The sequence below is a fragment of the Vicugna pacos genome, chromosome 8 (assembly GCF_048564905.1).
Source record: "Vicugna pacos chromosome 8, VicPac4, whole genome shotgun sequence".
NCBI classification, from domain to species: Eukaryota; Metazoa; Chordata; class Mammalia; order Artiodactyla; family Camelidae; genus Vicugna; species Vicugna pacos.
Window position 1 is genome coordinate 4,008,621 of NC_132994.1, and position 20,260 is coordinate 4,028,880.

A 20,260-nucleotide genomic window follows, 5' to 3' on the forward strand; every position below is an offset into this window, starting at 1 on the left:
CCCTGGTAGGTCATGAGTGCGCAGTGGGCTCCGAGGGTCACGCTCAGGACTGCCTAAGGGGACAGCTGCCACCCCACTTTGGTGAAGCGCGCGTGTGTGTGTGTGTGTGTGTGAGCGCAGCAGAAACTTGGAAAGGGTGAGCTAGAAGAGGGCTTCCTTAAACTTAGGGTCTCTTGATACTTACTAACCTGCATTTTTTCTACAGATGAAAAACAAACAAAAAGCACCACCATGGCTAGGCATCCTTCGTAGAATAACCTAAAAATGTACCCCAACATTTTTAAGTATGCAATTTTGGGTTAGCTTTCATATATTCATCAAATATTCAAACATTTAGAGTTATCAGAGAAAAATAGAAGTGAAAAAGTGTAAGATTTTGTTTTACAGCCATGGATATTACAGTTTTAGAAGAACTATTAGTCTAATAGATTGAATTTATGGTTTTAAACATCTAGAATTTGTTTTCAAATATATGCTTATTGTGGGTTTTTTTCCAGCAAGATTCTACAGTTTGAAATGGGGAGCTGTATATATGATTTTCATTCATTCTTCAAGTTACTGAGATGGGGCTGAGCTGATATTCATATGTGTATATAAATCATACACCAATATATGTATATGTATATGTATATAACATCATATATGCATATAAAATCATATACATATACATGCATGCATATACATGTGTGTTTATATATAACAGAGAGAGAAGGCGAGAGAAATTTACTAAATATTCCTATCACCAGAAAGTCGTCTGATAAATTTAATAGGCATGAAATATTACAATTACATTATAATTGGCATAAAGTTAATTTTTATTGAAAAACCAGTCCTGGGTTACGTGATACTCTTTTTTTGCATAACGATGTCACTTTTATTTTTAAATCTGATTAAAAAATACTTCTCACGTCTTTACATTGAGCGCATTATGGGCGTCTGACAGCATTCGGCTTTAAGGCTCTAGCTCAGAGGCGCGCTTGAGGTTGGAGCACCTTGGTTTCTGCCCGGTGGCTGCGGGGCGGGGTCCCCCCCGGTCACGGGCCGCAGGAGCCAGCTCGCGTGAGTTTTGGCCGGACCGCAGAGGACCACGCAGCTCAGGTTTAACCAGCCAACTAATCTAAATAGACGTTCCAGAAAATGGGAAGACCCCAGTCTCCTCTCCACTCCCTTTGCTGCCCTGAAAGGCAATCCCATCCGTTGCAAGGATGCTGAAATGGCTGAAACCCTTCCGCCCCGGTTTCCCGGAGCGCTGCTGCGAGGGCGCGCGGGCGTCGCCCTGTGGCTCTAAGGCCAGAGAGGCCACGCGGCACAGCTCTGCTGTCGGCTCACCTCGGGCTCTCCAAATAAGGGATCAATCATCTACCCAGTACATTCACTCCTCTTCTCCTTCTGCTGGAGAATCTACAGATACGATTTGTAAAACATCCTGAATAGGTTCCTTTACCCATACGTTGTGAAGAACAGTGGTACAGTTTCCTTTGTGAAACATGCAATGAACTTCATGACTTATAATAAACATTTTCCCTGTATTTTTTTTTGTTTGATAACTTACTATTTTCTGCTAGTAGTTGTCTTTTTGCCACAAGATAGAAAAAAAAACACAAATATTTATGTAAAAGTATGATGGCAGTAGATTTCTGACAAGCCCCATTTATATGGTACATTGTTCCAAAGGGTGTATGAATAGAAAATACAGAAGCACTATACAAACCTACTGTTACATTTGAGAAATCATTAACCTCAACGGAGTAGTAACGGTACGCTATTAAAACCAGGAATACACTTTCAGTATCTGCATTGAGGAAAAAAAAAAACTTTATAAATATGTAAATTTCCGTTCAACAAATCCAAAATAAAATGCACTAAAAAACTGATATGTAGACAAAAGTTTATTTACACCATACAACATTTTAAATATTTTATACACAGCTGCAGCAGGGAAAGCTACTCAGAGCTTTCTAGAGAAAACTGCAATAATAAAGATGTGAAATATATTATTCATATAAAAGTGAGATTATTACTTTATTGCATTTAAAGCAATGAAGAATGTAGCTCAACAAACATTCATTTAATGACAAAAACTTTGCTTTTATATTATAAAGTAAAAAGTGTAGTAATGGCCAAACAGACTGTTATAAACTTTAAAAACTGCATAAATATATACATTGTGCTTCATGGTGAAGTTTTTTGAAAACTAAACCATATGAAGCAGTTACAACATGAATCGTTGCTTGAGGTTTATCTATAAAGATTACCTTACAAATCCATTCCACGGGTACTTACAACACAGGATGTCCCGAACTGTACACCTGGTCCTCTCTAGTGAGAAGTTACCATAGCAAACACCAGTGACATTTGGCACGTAGAGGTGCTGGCAGAGGAGAGTCACACTGTTCAGATAGAAACGTCAGGCTTCCCAAGTCTTAAGTGTCAGTGCAACAAATTTTGTCTCCACCTCAGTCCGTGTCGCTTTTGTTAAACTTCTGTTTGAAAGTCACCCTCCTGCACATCCAGAGGCAAATTCAGACATTTCTCCCACTCTGCTGGCCTCAGTTCCAATGCATCCTTTGCCTCTGTGTCTAAGACATTGATTGTGGTGTAATGTTGATATTCACTGGGGTTTTTGAAAGTGTCCCATGGATTCTTGTTTGGTGCTGGGTTTTCCTGCTGAGAAGAGACAGGGGAAGAGTGTCATTTATGTAATAACTAGGATGGCCGCCTGTTTGAAATCTCCCAGAAGAGAACGCGTTTGTAAGCTTAAGGCAGTTTATGCGATTGAGAGATGATTGGAAATTGTGGCCAGCTGCAGGAAATGGTTTTGATTTTACTTTTCTTTCATGGAACAAACTGATGAACCCTTTCTTTGAGTTATCCTAAAATTTTCCAGCAATCCAAGGAAGTGAATAGTATTAAAGAAGGTGTAATAGATGCATGGTTTGTTTTGGGCATCCTGTGAAATGTCAGTACAGCTATGTGTTCAGGTTGGACAGAGCGTGAAGTTATCACGAAGATTAAATGCAGAAAGTTTAAGTATTTTGGCAGTCTTTGGTGGGATAAAAAAAACTGAGGATGCATAATAAAGCATGTCATGTAATAATAAAAACCATAACCCAAATTAGCCATATTTCATAAAATAAAATTTTAGATAACTATCTTTGCTTAGTTTTTCTTCAATAAATTATCCTTTTTAGAGTATGAAAATGCTGCTATCTTCCCTTATGTAATTTTTTTTTCTGCTGCGCATTCTTCACAATTTTCTATGTACTTGGGCTGCACGTTAGCAAAAATCCTTTCAAAGAGCATGGCTACTTGGAAAATACATCCAGCGATGTAAGCGTTTTTTTAAAAATGTCTACAAGCCATCACCCCTTCTTAGGTTTCACGGTTCACACCCTCTTATTACCTAGGATTTAGGATCTGCCTAATTATGACTGCACCAAGACCTTCCATGTTGAAGGTGCTTGATAAATGCATGAGCAGACATCATTTGCAGCTTCCAGAGCCTGATAGCTTGCTGACATTCAGCAGTGAAATTGTTTTAAAGAAGTGTTGTTTAAAGATTTCTGTAAAATGCGAGGCTTTGAATGGGATACACTAAGCTGAGTAACATCAAAGAACAAGAAGGAAATCATGACTGAAAGCATCTTAGGAAAAAATTAAACAAAAACACTAAAACAACTATCATTGTTCAAAGTGTCCTTTACCCTTCCCCCACCACAAACTCCGACCTTCAACTGACTACAGCCAATTAGCAGGGCGAACATAAAGCTGGCACTTGAATAATGACTTGGGTTCTGCTCAGTGTATTAAAAAATCATTCTCCAGTCTGGATAAGCAAAAGAGACAACTTATAGAAACACTTATAACTAGAAATTAATTTATTAAAATTCTCAATGTATCAGATGTTTTCAGCCCTTATGAGCCTTAATCATGAGGACATACAAGAAAAAAATAGCTAATAGTAAAGGTTTAATAAAAAGTTAACCTTTAGGGTATGTGCAGGGGATTAGTTCCAATTTAGTCTAAGACCCTGAAGTCTCATGAACTATAGTCTTATAACTCTCCCCATTTCTCTTGCCCTGTTTTTTTCCTCTCTCTCCTTCCTTGCTTTCCTTCAACCCATATTTATTTATCAGCTGCTCTGTGCTGGGCATCACATTCGGCACTAGGGAGAGTAATGTGATAAATCAAATATGGAAAGCACGTGATCCACCAGGCAGCCTCAGATTTAAAGCCTGATAACATGCAGGTCCACAGTCCAGTTGCTTCATTTCCTATGAATGTCACCTTGAGCAATTTACTCCATTTCGCTGAACCGTCACTTTAATATTTGCAAAACAAAGATGTGCTTTGTATTGTGGGACAAAGGAGTTGGCAAAATGTGCAGATCATTACCCACTTCGTGGGGCTGCAAAAAATTAAAAAATGTGGAGGGACCTAGCATGATGCCTGATTTTAATAAATACTCACTATACAGTAATCATACTCAGCATAAAGTGTTTATAGTTAAATGGAGGTATAAAATATGTAGTTATATCTGTATTTGTGCTGTGGGAGCTCGAGGAAGGTGGAGAGATGGCTTTCTTTTTGTGGAAAGCACATAGACATTTCTGAGAAAAGGGATGTTATGGCTGGCATAGAAAAACAGGTTTTGTCATGAAAACATACGTGTGGTTGGAGGTCGGATGGCTGGAAGGGCACGTGGACAAAGAAGTACAAATCCAGGGAGTGTGGAGATGGGACAACTTAGAACAGCACCAATTTATTTTAGTTGGAGTCAAAAAGAAAAGAAGGAAAAAAAGAAAAAGAAAAAGACAAAGAAAAAACAGGCAAAAGGTGAACTAAAGCCAGATCTTAAGAGGTCTTGTATTCCAGGCTCCTCAATCTGGAATTTATTTTGAAAGCAATGAAGAGTGGTTGGATGTCTGGGGGCAGGACGGGGATTTGAACCATCAGTCATCAACTGAAAGGTAAACTGGTGTAAATTCTGCTGAATCAAGCCACGGAGTGGATTGCTCCATCTTGGATGAGGTCTGTGTCTAAAGGAGCTTCCTGGTCATCCTTAGTGTGACAGGAAGTTGAATTAGTTCAATCCTAAAAAATTCAAGATGGGTAAAGTGTTTGTTCCCTTGCTTTAAAAATAAGGGTCCCATTATGTTTGGAACAAGGGTGATTTTCCTTTTAAATTTTAAAGATCTAGCACCATGGATACATGAACTAAAAATGCTAATTTTAAACCTTGTCAGGATGTCTAGATTCGAATCTCAAAGAGTATTATTGCCACAGCCTGACTGGGTGAATTTCTGAGAGGTTCTATTAGCGGGTAATCAATTAGTTCAGAAGGCTGGCTTTCTTATTCATCTCCTCTGGCATCCCCAGTACTCCCGGCTGCACTGTGGTTCTCACCACTGTTCACAAATGTGTGGACATTCTTTAGGTCAGAGGTATCTTTAGTGGTGAAGAACCACTGCACCCAGCAATCAGAATGGTTACATGACGTACAGGAAGCCAAGAGCCCAGAAGTCTGGGGGTGGTACCCATGAGCTACCCATCATCTTCTATGGCTGGGTGTGAGAGCTACCCATCGTCCTCTGTGGCTGGGTGTGGGAACTACCCATCGTCCTCTGTGGCTGGGTGTGACAGATTCTCACATGGAGAGTGTAATACATTCAGTGGTTCAGGGTGTGTGCAACTGCAGAACAGCTTCAGGGATCACTTAATTCAACAGGGAGAGCTACCAGGGCCAGGAAATCTTTCAGTGGTTGCCGGAATCTTGATATAAAATTCAATCAGAGTTAGTATAAGTGCCTGAATTTATGTAGCTGTTTTATATGTGTTTGTTGTTGTTTGAACTCAAGTACAGAAAGGAGGAGATGTAATTAAACTGAAGCATGTGTGATAAAGGCCTAATACATTATACGCTCACATAAGCCAACATGCGTGAGGCTTCTAAAAAATGCTAACTTGGTCTTAGGCTGTATAAGCACAGACAGAATTTCAGCTGGATGTGAGAATTCAGAGCCATCCAAAACACGGCAGGGCAGCCTGAGTGTGTCCCGTGGCTCCCAGTCCAGGGGCAGACTGGCTGTGGGTAAGTCTCCATCTTTTTTCCCCTCCTTCCCTTTCTCTTTTCTTCCCTCCCTCTTTTCTTCCTTTCCCCCCTTCTTCCAGCCTACCAGTACTGGGGACAAAGTGAAAGAGAATATGTTTATTCTGTATTCTACAAAAGGGAGAGTTTGGAGATGCTCTTTCAGGGGAGAGATCTTGATGGAGAAGAGGAAGACGCCAGGCGCAGTACAAGTGCCGTTAACAATGCCTTCTCCTGGCAGGTGATTCAAGGGCGGTCCTGCCTGGAAGAGGGACCAAATGGTCTGTCTTTTGGCTTCCTCTGATTCCCCCAAATTCTACATAATTATTATCATTTGCAGTGTTAGGCAGGTGTTGTGAGTAAGCAGCCAGGACAAAAAAAACAAAGGAAAAAGATTTTATTGAGGTTTTCATTTTGAAAACGTCTTTCTCCACCCAACTATGTACTGTTTCATTAGCAATGTGCTGCTATGAATTATATGACTGAATTAAGGATAATGAACTCACTCACACGTTCATTATTAATCAAAACTGAGTAAGGAATTTTTTTTCTCTCTTCTCAGATATTTAGGACAACAGTAAAGCAGCAGTGACAACCATCCTCCCCACTCCTAACCTCCCAAATGATAAATATTTATAAATCTTTTCTAGAAAAGGCATGCTGCTGCAGAGATGTGGTATAATTAGCGGACAACTCTGGTTGTCAGGAAACTGAGATACAGATATTTGGGCCATTAATGATTTAATACCCAGACCATACAAGGGGAAATTGCAATCATTTTATAGCAGTCGGCCAGCTGTATCTGGTGCATAAGGCTTTCGGATTTGTAAACATAACCTTCTCCTTTAAAAAAAAACAAAACAAAAAAACGAAGTTTCTTCAATTTATTTCCATGTTAGCTTTCAATGTTTCAAAATGAACAGCTAGTGAGTTTAGGTCTAATCTCAATGGTGCAATTTTCATTTTCCTGCTAACTAAAAATTGATGGCTTAATTTCGGGGGAGTAGATGAGAAAGAACCAGTCACCACATCTGAGTGCTTTCTGTATGTCCAGCGTTGTGTTGATGATTTCACATTACGCATGTTTCCTGCTGTATGGAGGACAATAGACTGATATATACAAACTGTTTATGTACACAAGCTACTTAACAACAAAGACTTAAAGTGTATAGCATTTCTTATGACCTTCATTTAGCTAACACAGATTAAACCATTCTGACGTGCAATAAAGCAAGAGTAGCCATTTACTGAGAACTTACCATGCAAGACCAGCATCATACTTAGTACTGAGAGGAATACAAGAAAAACACACAGATGCATACATTCTTGCCCTTGATGTGCTGATGGTACTAATCAGGAAGCTGGGACCAAGACTCATACACACGTGAAAGAATAGCATTGAGGGATATCAGACATGCCTGATGTTGGGAGGGGGAGGTCTAGCTTAGGGCTGCAAAAGTGTGAGGTAAAGGAGCACCACATTTGGAGTGAAGATGAGTGATGTCAGATGGATGCCCCAGCTCTAGCTGTCACTCAGCTTTCAGCGTCTCAAGGGCCCTACGTGCTTTGGAAAGTGTGAAGATCAAAGAAAGCGTATTACTAATGAATGTTTTCTATGCTCAGTTTGGAAGCAGAAAATTGAGGCTTTGAAACTCGAGTAGGGTCATTTGCTTAAGATCAGATAATTCTTGGTGGTGCTCTCTACTACACATCTTCGTCAACTTACGATGGGGTTATGTTTCACTAAACCCACTGTATGCTGAAAATATAATAAGTCAAAAATGCATTTAATACACCTCACCTACCAAACATCACAGCTTAACCTAGCCTAACTTAAATGTACTCAGAACACTTACAGTTGGGCAAAATCATCTAACACGAAGCCTGTTTTATAAGAAAATGTTGAATATCTCCTGTAATTTATTGAATACTGTACTGAAAGTGAACGACAGAATGGTTGTAAGTGTATCATTTGTTCACCCTCGTGATAGCGTGCTCACTGCCACTGCCTAGCAGCATGAGAGAGGATTGAACCCCATGTCGCTAGCCTGGGAAAAGATCCAAATTCAAAATTCCAAGCACGACTGCTACCGAATGTGTGTTGCTTTTGCACCATCATAAAGTTGAAATATCTTCAGTCAAACTATCAGACTGATTTCTGGACTCCTGCTCCAGTGCCCTCACAAATAATTATGTAGCCTCCTCTGGAGCTTGACTGTGCCTTGTACATGGTAACCAAAACATATTACTTCATTTGATTAAGTCCTATGCTGGGATTATAGGGGTGTGAATAATAAGGAGAGGATGGTCACAATCAACAATCAAAACTCCGAGGGTTGATGTGTATCTGGAAACTCTGGGAGACAAAACCTGCCACCGTAAGTTTCCTGTAACAACTCTCCCTCTCTCTGTCTCTCTCTCTGTCTCTGTCTCTCTCTCTCTCTCTCTATACATATATATATAGATAGATGACATACAGATAGATAAAGATATTACATATGCTATATATAATCTATAAATTTATATTAGAACATATATTATCTATCTATATTACCTATCTATATTATATATTACATTTTATGAAATGCTAGATGTTCAAATGAAAATATTTAGTCAAGTATTTGGATATCTGAATTAACTGACTTTTAACTCTAATCATGAAAAGGGCCAGGTGAATCCAACACATTTTTGATATATAACTAATTGCAATTGGACTTTATCATGGAGAACATTTGAAATATGAATAAAAAGCTTAAAGATTCTGTCATTCCTAATTTGCCTCTTAGTACATTCCAGGGCACATTTTAGGGGGGCTATTCCTTTTTTTTTTCTATGTACACCACTCCTGTGTTCCCAAGACAACTGGGGGGGTCCCCGACGGGCAGGGATGATAGCGGACAGGACACATCATTCTCATGGCGTCAGGCACTGAGGAAGCAAAGCATACTCACCAGGCTGCTTGTATTTGGTATGTCCCGAAATCTGTCCAAAGTTTGAAATTTCTGATTTAGTTCCTGGAACAGTTCCATGTGCCTCTTCCTTGTATGCATGACCTTCTGCAAAAGAGAACAAGATGGGTCTCATTCCTCATTTGATTTATGAATCCAAAGAAGAGATTGAATATTTTGCTTTCCTAATAAGGGAAATCGAGTTTTGCAGGAATTAGGAGGTCCCAAAAGATGCCGCAAATGCAGATGAGTCAGTTGCACCAAATCCATGTTTTACAGTCAGCACTTCTAGAACAGGAAGAATTGGCTTTCTCTTCCACTTACAAGATTACCAAAAAAAAAAAAAAAATTCTCTTGTGGGTGCATTAAAAATGCAGCAGCCATTCCTGTGTATGATTTTCATCACTCAAAGTTAAAGCTGTTTTACAAAAAGCTGTTACAATATAAAAAAAATTTTAAAAATTTCCACTTGTAAAGCACCTGAGTCTCTCAATGTTTGTCATGGGAAATATTACTTTTTTTTTATATTTTATTTCTATAAACACTAAAATTCTAGCTGGTGGTACTAAAGGGGGAACAAAATCCCAGGACCTGCCATTTAAGTCTGACTCAGAGCAGTAAAGTGTCTGAAATATAAGATGGAATCTAAAATCTGACAGTTTCCCCATGAATAATAATTGAGCTTTGCAGAAGGAAAATCTGACCCATAGGTTTCATACATTTGTTTATGAAATAGTACAGAATCTTAACAGTTAGAACTCAGGGCATAAATTATGTGGTTGATACAAGTATATTAATATTCTTCTTCCCTGGTTATACCTTCTCCTCCAACTTCACTGTGATTCAACAAATAAAGTCGGAAATAAAAATGACCTTGGGGTAAGTTTCAAGGGCTGGATCTTTTCCTATTACAGAAAACTTAAAAAAGCACTAGTAAAGAAGAGCGAGATAACAAATCCCCTGTATTTACAAGTGTTATTCTAAAGGAAAAAATACCTTCCTCAATTGTGATTTTTACAAGCTAAAAAAAAATCGAAGTTTTGGTGGTTCTCCAAGATTATGTCTTCATGTTTGTGTAAGATTTTATCGTCTTTTTAAGCATGAGCTTCGTAACTCACCAACTGCTCGTGTGGATTGCACAGGAAAACTCTATTCACACCTAAGCAGTGAGCTGAACATTTGGTCTATTGTTTTAATTACCGGATATTTTCAAAAGTAAGGATTTGTTTTGAAAAAGGAAATATATCTTTGGGGGGGAGGAAGATCTATAATGTCTAATTTTCTTCTCAAAAGACACTTGCGAAGAAGACTTTATCTCCTGGAGAAAGAAAGAAATGCAAATGGCCTCTTTAACATATTTTCAAAAGCCTTATTCTCTCTTATGCAACTTTAATTCCCTGTGTTTAATGAATCTGTGTGTAGGCAATGATACTTTGTTTAACTAATTCTTCTACTTTCCTTAGCCTACTTTTAGACCAGGGACTTCTGCCCTTTTGAGTCTTGCTGTAGAAGATTATTTCCACCTATGCTTTTCTCAGCTCTAAGAGTTCACCGTGGACAACTTAGGTGGGGAAGACGAGGACATGGCACCATCACTTATGACAGAAACATGAACCACAGCAAGTGGCTGCAGAGTGATTAACTCCCCATCAGTTTTGGGGAGAATACAAGAAACAGATTTGCAGGATTTACAGAGAAACACCAGGCAAACATCACTCGACTAGTGATGGCTGATGGAGATTGATGATTTGCATAAGCAACGCAATGGAGGGAGGTTGAGGACCAAGGCACTGGCAAACCTTCTATCCTTGGGGAGGTAACTATTCCCAGGCAGCACCAGGTTCTAAGACACTGACTAAAGTCTGGATTTGTGTTGCAAGAAATGCTTTAAAACAAACAATCAAACAAACAAAACTAGAGTCCTCAGGATGTTGCATTCCTTTCCAAAGAGAACTTCTTCTAAGAGAACTTCTGACTTTCTTCTAAGATAGTTGATATTATTGGCATAGCTCCCTATCCTAAGGTGACTGTGGGATGAATTTGTCTGAGTCTCCACTTCTCATTTGTCTCCTGAGAGAATCCTGACTTTGCACTGGGGGAATGTTAATCAAGGTCCTTACCAACACCTGGCAGGAGGAGACCTTGTCCATATCCTTCCAACAAAGTTCTCTGCTGCCTCTTAGTCTAGTCATTCTCTGTCTCTTGCAACCAAATATCTCTAATGGACAAAGCACGTTTAATGAAGCAAACAAAGGGTCAAAAACATCCCATGGAAATGAGGATATATGAACTGATTGGAGTTTTTAATCATATTTTGATTGTATGGGCAGCACCTATTCTGAACTGAGTGGACTTTCTTTTGTGGAGTTGGATTGTGAGGACATTCTCAGAAATGTACATGGTGGACAGCAATGTTATAGAACCAAAAGCAGTTTGGAGTGTTCTTCATGAGTTCATGAAAGCTACTGTAAACAAAAAGGCTCAAGGATCCTCAAATGAATATAAAACCAAATGAAAAAATTCAGATGCTGAAATTTGGGGCCCTGCTTACCTAGAAACATTAACCGCAGATATATCCTCATGCCAGATAATCGTTCTAATTTGAAATTGCCACCTTGGCACAGCCAGAAATCACCGTAGCAATGATGGCCTGGAGGTTCTGAGAGAAGCACCACCTTCAGGCTGCCAAGGGACAGTGTGCGTATCTGCCGTGGGCTCAGATTGACCTTCCATGCATGGTTCCTTCTTGTTCACAGACTCAAGTACATCCTTCAGCCTTTTTAGGGGGGAAGGTTCCATCGACAAGAAAGCAGCATCATAGTGAGCACGGGGCGGGGGTTCTAATCCAGCAACACTCTGGGATGAAAACTCAGCTGTGCTTTTAATTTTCACAAATAATAGGGCACTTTCCCCTTATTTATTTACTTGTCTAAATTAGTATTTATTTGAAGCTGCCATGCCTTTGATGATCTTAATCACCTCCCTAGAAGTCTTCATGCTTATTAATCTTATTGGTCCATAGGGATGGCCATTTTGGGATTTTTACTGACCTTAGGATTTATCTGTTTTCCTTTTTCTTTCTTTCGTGACGTACACGTCCCATGTCTCCAAGAAACTGACTTTTGTGACAAAACTGTAACTCATGTGGATTTCCTTTTTTAAATAAGCAAATGTATTCTAATTGGCTATATTTATATCAAGTTCAGGTTCCTTCAGTTATAATGCCTATCAAATACTACAGGCATCTCTTGCAGTAAAGACAAATGTTTGGTGAAACTCCGTTCCACTCAGATTATTATCACACAGCCTTTTTTGGAGCTGTGTTTAAGGCCCCATCCCGAGAGGACCAGCAACCTAACTGCACAAAAACAGTCTCCCAAGCAGCTTGCTTCACAGTGTTGCGGGAAAGTGGGTTCTGGCCTCGTGCAGGAAAGAAGTCAAGAGCGAGGCAGAGTAAAGTGAAAGCAGGCTTACTCAGGGAGATGCACGCTCCATAGACAGAGTGCAGTGTGTTTCACTCAGAAAGGAAAATGGCTTAGGACGTACATGCTCCATAGACAGAGTGCGGGCCATTTCAGGAAGCAAGACAGAGAGCGACCACGAGGTCCAGAGTTGTTAGTTTTTAATGCGCTTGGTAATTTCACGTGCTAACAATAAGGAGGGTTATCCTAATTATGTTGGGGAAGGGGTGGGAATTTCCAGGAATTGCTCCTCATCCCCCACCTACTTTTTGATCTTTTATAGTCAGCCTAGGAAATGCCATGGTGCCTGTGGGTGCGCCATGAAGCTCAAGGTCTACTGGAAGTCCAGTCTTCCGCCATCTTGGTTCTAACCAGTCTGTCCTGTCCTCAAATGCTGTGTCATTCCTTCAGTGGTTGTGCCCTGCCCCCTTCCCTCCTGTCTCAACAGAAATCTTTTCTTTCATTTTATATCTTTGAAACTCAAGGGAGGCAATCTTTGCAGTCTTTTGATTGTTGAAATCAGAGAAAAAAGTGATAAGTTGTCAAGCATGTTCATGAAGTTTCAGATATTTGAGAAAAATTAAGAGGTAAACAAACTTCAAGTCTTAAGCCCTTCCTCCTGTATCACAGGCAGTCTCCTAGATCAACCACTTGGGACACGTCATATCTCATAGCTCTGGGTCTGGATGAACTTGGGTTTAGATGTTAGTTCCATGGCTTTCAAGTTGTGTGGTCTGAGGCACAAAAATCCCTTTAGCCCCAGTTGCAATAGTCAGAAGAAACTTGCAAGGTTGTTTTGAAGATTTAAAAAGGGCCATAAATCACTTGTCACTGGAGCACACAGATAAGAGCCACTTAAGAAACGGTAACCCTCATTGCCTTTCTTAATCCTGACAGTAACCCTGTGAGGTGGTGGTCATTATCTCGCTTGATTGATGAGGAGACTCGGATCTAAAGGCTACCCAGAGCTCCCAGCTCACACGAGTGGTGAGCAGCTGGAATCCAATCCGAATCCTAGTCAGTTCTCTCTGTTCGCTGCTGTCTAAGACGGATCTCACAGGTTCAGGGGGCCATCCTTCATCAGACTGTTCAAGGCGGTGATTATGCCATCTGGTCATTCAGATGCAAAAGGAGAAGAAACGACCAAGGGTGGGTGAGGGGCCCATGAACGCTGTGGACACTGGTTATTACTGACCACCATGCCGTGGTCCCACAGCACTGCAACTGTGCTTTGAAGGGCTGGTCTCCGTACCTCATCTATGAGCACCTCATGAGCAGTGGCTGTGTATCCCTGACGCCAACATGGTGTTTGGCCTTTGGCAGGTGTTCAATAAACGTGTACAGAATAAATTAAATGAATGAGATCTCACAGATGAGTTGGCCAGGGGGGTGCCTGCAACATGGAAGCCAACATAAATTTTGCCTCCTCTCCTGTTCAAGAGGGTCCCACTGGAAAGGACTCATGTGGTTGGTCCCAGACAGGAACCCTGCCTCTGTGTTCTGATCCTCTTGTGCCCCCTCATACCTGACACCAGTGGCTTCATAAAGGGACTATAGATGGGTATGAAGGCTTCCCCCTCCAAATTCATAAGTGTGAATCATAGCATTGCAATCTCTTTGAGTCTGAATTACAGATAAGATAGGCATTACCATGCATAAACTTTTAGAAAAGGAAAGAAACTGTTAGAGAAAGTTGGAAGAACTCCCGACTGTAAAGTTTAGATTATAGGGCTGGGAAATCATGTGCTGGTAGAAATTAGAAATCGCTTTGCCTGAATTACCTTTTCCAGCCTTTAGAGTTTATATACCTAGACTGTGACAGTCCATATGTACTAATGTAAAACCATGGTTATCTTTCTTCTTCACTGCTTTGCATATAAGCCCACCCAGAGTGGGCTGTTGAATACTACTCTGAAGTGATGTCAAAACTCATGTTAGGGGAGTGACACAACATGGCGGGAATTTAGCTTGACTCTTAAAGCCATACTGTGGGAAGGGAATGACTTATGTACCTCTCTTTGGCCAGAGTCCCAGTGTATCCATAAGACAGAACCTGTAGCCACTTGAACTGCCTGACATTACAGTGTCTATTTACATTTCAGATATGTTTCTATTTGAATAAATACATACCTAGGGCTTAAAAGAAACCAAACAAAGGGTCTAAAAAAACTGAATGAGGTTTTAGAGAGAGAGAGAGAGTGAAAGAGGGAGAGAGAGTGTGTCACTATCACTCTAGAATATACTTGTCTGCAAATAATTTTGCAACCGTTTAAATTTAGCAAGTGAAAAGAGATGGATGTAATGAAATTTGCAGTGCTCAAAATTTTCCTCTCAAAATACACCTATTGCCTAACACAATACACTTGTTGCCAGGGGTCAGGGACAAAGCAGGAAGGGGCCTTTTATGAACAAGACACTTCTTAGAAATTATATCCTTTCTATTTAAGAAATTAATGTAAATTTTATCATCTACATCATAGCTTAGCTGTGGTCATAGTGATATAAAACTAATATAAAATAATATTTTATCTTATTTGACTATGTTTCTCCAAATTTTCCAATAAAAAAAGTTCCCACAAAGATAGGTCATGGTTACCCTAGATCAGTGCTGTCTTGTGCCCCCTGCCCACCACCACCTCTGCACAGTTTGAGATGCATGGGTTTACTAGGTGTGGGGGGCTCGCTAGAAACTTCAAAGGGACAGTCCAAGGTGTGTTTAAGAAGTTGCATGTTTCCCATGGGAGAATGTGACAAGGTTTATCTCTATGTTTTTGCAAGAGAAGATAAAAAATAAATACCTCTCTTCATATATTTTCCACATGGAAAAGGATGACAGTGTCTATTACAGTTTCAGAATGGAGACTTGTAATTGCATTCCTAAGATTTCCTTGAGCTTCTTCCTCAACCCAAGAAAGACCATTTAAAGCACCTGCCACATATTTTTGATTTAACACCATATTAGGAACTTTGATCCCCAAAATACAGTACTAAAATGCAACTCGTCCCAGCTAGGTGGCTCCCTGATGTCCCTAGATCTGTCCATGGTACTAGTGGAAACCCAGGCGCAGACCCGCAGGGCTATCCTCCTGCTCCCCTGCCCGTTGACCCCATGTTCCACTGAGGATCTTGACCCAGCAGTGCCCCTTCATTATTGTTTGTCCTGCCACCTCTAGGAAGTGGACCCTCACTTCTTTCCTGGACTAGTCACTACCTAATTTGTATTTCAACTTCCCTGTTCACCAAGCTACAACCTCTCCTTCCTCTTCACTTTTCTAAAGTCCAGATCAGAGCTAAAAGAATTCCTCACCAAAAGTAAACAAAGCAAAATACAACAGAAAAGCCTTAGAAGATTTTATTAACCAATTAGGTGAAAGCTGTTCCCATGGAATGCAAGCTCTTCACAATGTGGTTCTTAAATTATCTCCTCTGTCTGCTCTTTTCTTCCATAGACCCCATGTTATAGTGAATTTTGACTTTCTTCCTGTTTCTTAGTGACACCACACTCAGCCAATCTTCATGCCTTTTCCTTCTCTGGGAAATTCTGCCTGCCATTTCTCTCTCCTTGAGTAATACGTGATGTGGCTATCTTTGAGGTGTTACCTCCATAGTGGTTCATTTCCTATAGTGCTCTCTGCCCCAACTCAGATGGAGTGATGAATAATTTTTTATTAAAGCAAACCAGATTAAACATTCAATTTTTCATCACTTACTCAGCAAATACTTATTGGATGCTTACGATATACCAGATCTTGCTTGGATCTGGGAATATAAATCCACTAAGGGGTTTGGTCACAGAACATAGGGACATCACTCAAGCATTTTCTGTATGCCTTCCAGAAAGTAAGAATTAATGTTTCACTATCTGATGACTCATCAGCGCTTTGCTTTCTTTGCTCAACAAAGTCTTGGAGACCCACTACACAAAAGGGACCTCCCCCAGGTGCAGTCCTCACACACAGAGTTTTATGGATATGTGAGTTGAGAGAAAACTGTTATCATGTATAGACTCTGGGGAGTGTGTAAGGCCCAAAGCCTGAAGGGAAGACACTTTCAGGAGTCCAGGAGGTACAGCTTGTGTGTCAGTGCAAAAATGCCCAAGTTGGTCATTGTGTGGTTACGCTTGCAAGGTGCAGTAGGGGGTTATGAGAAAGCTTGACATAAACATATTTAATGTATCCAGCCTGAATGAAAAGCAGGAGGGGACAACTTGGACTCTGCCTTCATGACTGTCCCATAAAGAACACATAGATTGTACTAAAATTCACAGCATTTAAATCTGGCAAAATTTTCCTGAACACAGTCTATGAGATGTCTGCATCTACATGCAACTGTAGTTGCACGTGGACTAAGGGTCACAGTGACAAACAGTTTGTTTCTTTTTTTTTAAATAAGACCTCAAAGATTTTTCCCAGAAAACGTGGACACCTACAGCAATCATGTAATAACCACAGTAATTAAAAAGCAGAAGAAAACAGCCAGGGTGCTCGTGCTGTGGCTTCTTTCCACTATCAGCAGATGTCTCGGCAATGCCCTGGCTATGGGTTGGAATACTGAGCACAGGAGGAAGTATCAGCTTAAGGAATCTGCTACCAGTTGCCATAGAGAATATACGAAAAAAGCACAGCTTTTCTAATGCTCCGAATGACACAGTGTGATTAGAATTCCTTCCAGCACTTGCAATTACATAACCTGAGTTCGTTGCACTGAGGCTTAATTTTACATCTAGGTTTTTACTGTATTTTGTCACCGATGCCTAGTGGGTGCGTTCCCACAGTCTTCCCCTTGTACTAGCATAACACCTTATTGCTTTCAGGACAACATACATATAAAGAGGATGATCCTCTCTTTTGGCTACCTGGAGAATCATTAGAAAAAAATCCAAAAATATTTGTCCCTTAAAAAGGCACAAAGAACCTAAAAGTGAAGCTATTTGATGATTTTTCTCTTTGAATTTATAGTCTTGATACTTCAATTCTAAAAACTTGGGATATAATGAAATATTGGTCCTATGCTAGCTTACTACAATGGAGCCACACTGGTACCAAAATTTGCCACCTAATAATTGAGACCATATTTGTTATCATTATTACTTCATTTCTGGTACAAATGCTACTGAGATATGACTGAAAAAGACCAATTCTCCATGGACTCTATTCAAGGTAAAACCGAGGCCTCTTCATCACTGCAGTAAATAAAAAACATTGTCTCACTTTTGACACCTGATTGCATCACTGAGCTACAACCCTGGTCCACATCAATGAAATGATGGAATTACAAGTTCCCACGTCTGGGAGGCTTCTGTAATTTTAGGAATATCAGCTAAGACTATTGAGTTCTATGTAAGTACAAATATGTGGGAGAAATTTATAATGTATTATATCCAATTATGTCAGCAGGTTATGAATCACATCCAATTATCGGGATGCATAAGTGCATTTTATGCGATGCCCAAACATTATTCATTTGGTGCTTAGCATAAGCTGCTCAAATGGCATGATTTCAGTCATTTCTAGCATCAATATTACAGCATCAATATAAACTCAGTGTAAATTGGAAAATGAACATCTCCATTTTGTTTCTACCTGTGAGAAGACATTTACCAAACACAAGAGCACATCAAGCCAACACTTGCAACTGGCAAAAAGGATCTGGAATGTACCACGTTCCAGGTACAAACAGCGGAATCAAGACACAAGGCAAGACAATCCTGGAGGAAGCCTAGATAACCAGCCACAGGCTCTCTTCACATAGTTACTGAGATGAAACAAATATGACTGCTTTAAATAGGAAAAATCAAGGAACGGACATTCATACCTCCCAACAGAGAGATAAATAAATTGACCACGTTCATTTCTCACCACAAACTGCCTGCCTATCTTAGCATTTATGAAATGGATTCTTTACCTGTCTGGAAAATCTCAGACTTAGCACACACTGAAAGCAATGAGAACTTATTTTTTTTCTCTATGACAAATTATACAATATGGATTTCAATTTAAAATGTTTGACTTCTCCTTTAATTAAAAAAGAGTGGAACTCCTACATAGCTGCACAGAGTAATATGTCTAGTAATTATATACCCATTTTGAATTCAAGAAATAAAAATTATAAAAATAATGATTAGACACTTACCTCAAAGTCAAGGTCTGAGTACCGTGATTTTCTTCTCTGTTAGATTTTTTTTTAAAAAAGAAGAAAAACCAATAGAGTTATATTTAGTCATTCAAATAAAATGAAAATCATTGTTTTCAATAAGATAATCCTGCTTCTGTGTGTTATAAGGATTTCCTTCCCACAAAATCCTGTGAAAATTTTTATGACTTCAAAATATTCCATCTACATTATTCCATTTGCACTTTGGGCTTCCTTTAAAATTGAAGAACATACAGATACAACATATTTCTCATCTTGGCCTCTTAACTCTAACTTTTTTCAACAAAGGTAAATCTTTAAGTGAAAATTTCCACAAAAAGTTCAGTCTTGCAGGCGACTTAAGTTCTACTACAGGATTAAAAGCTGTACGGGGAACTCATCCAGCCACCTTAAGACCTCCCACTCACCACCCTCTAGTCTTCATTTCTACCACATTCTGACACCCTGTCTACATTCCAAAGCTCTATATAAGTGTCATCCACAAATGTCTTGGCATTTGGTGGTCCTTCACGACAGGAAAGGCCTTCTCTGTGCTAGTCCTTAGGAACTGAAGTAGTTCTTCTAATTTGGTAAAATAAATAAAGGTCACACCCCAGGGGGACGTAGATGTGGTTGTAAATATCTCACCATGCTCCTCTGTGCCTCCGACTCTGTTAAACAGATCGCGAATCTAGTTAGAGATCAATATGCATTGATAAAAATCAGGAAACATGATTAAAATGAAACTGATGTGGTTATAGAACATGAGTGTAAGGAAGGCATTCTTAACATTTGCTTTAAGAAGTCACTGGATTCTTAGAATGATTGGGTATAGGAGAAGATGTCTGATAAATGTTGAAAACATCTTCCAAATTGTTGGAAAGCAAAAGTTTCCAATACAGGTTTTTTGGTTTTTGAGGACGTGGGAATGAAATGCAGGGAAAATTCATAACTATTGAAAAATATAAGATTCAGGCAGCTGGAAAAAAGTATGTAAACCATTGGACAAACTTCTGTTTTATTTTTTCCTCTCCTACCCCAATTGCTACACTGCACTGTTTAGCAACCACACAGGGACTCACATCCAAGAGAAGTGAGAGGTTCTTGTAACTGTTGAATATTAGGAGAGAAAGAAGGGAACGAATGTAGTTTATTGGAAATTATGACTAAATTTCTCCAGCTAGAGTTAAAATTGTCACTATAGAACCAGAACATTCCTATGTAAGCAATTTCCCTTAGGCATGTTTCAGAAAACAGAAGGCAACACAGCAAAAGGTTTTGTTAAAAAAAAAAAGTTTGAAATTTCTGAAATAATTTGATTTGGGTGGAGCTGCTTAAGACTGAGAACCCAGGCTGAGAAGGCAATTGCTTTATTCAATGGAAACTCAGCATGCTGATCTCACTTTTCGCCTTGTCGCCAGCATTGCCCTGGGCCAGCCCTGGGGACATCCTGGAAGGAGCGCAGTGTGTGGGAAGCCCTTTGACCCCGCCCTGCTCTGCTGTCTTCCTGACTCTGCGGTTACCAGCTTGTGCTGCATAGGAGTCTGGCTCCAGCGTACCGCAACATGTTTTGTTGCAAGATGCGAGACTGAATAGCAGGGGTTCCACTCTGTTCTTGGACGCTTTGCCTT

General features: G+C 39.9%; 1 protein-coding gene across 1 annotated transcript in view; it reads right to left on the reverse strand.

The window, feature by feature from the left end:
• Window positions 1-1,876: 1,876 nt before the first annotated feature.
• ADGRB3 (adhesion G protein-coupled receptor B3) overlaps window positions 1,877-20,260 on the reverse strand; it is a 684,888-nt gene continuing 666,504 nt past the window's right edge. Inside the window, exons 30-32 of the mRNA XM_072965499.1 lie at window positions 18,630-18,665; window positions 9,040-9,144; window positions 1,877-2,667 (exon numbers count right to left, since the gene is read on the reverse strand). Of these exons, the coding sequence (XP_072821600.1) occupies window positions 2,476-2,667; window positions 9,040-9,144; window positions 18,630-18,665 (333 nt within the window). The 3' untranslated portion in view covers window positions 1,877-2,475. The remainder of the gene's footprint in view (window positions 2,668-9,039; window positions 9,145-18,629; window positions 18,666-20,260) is intronic.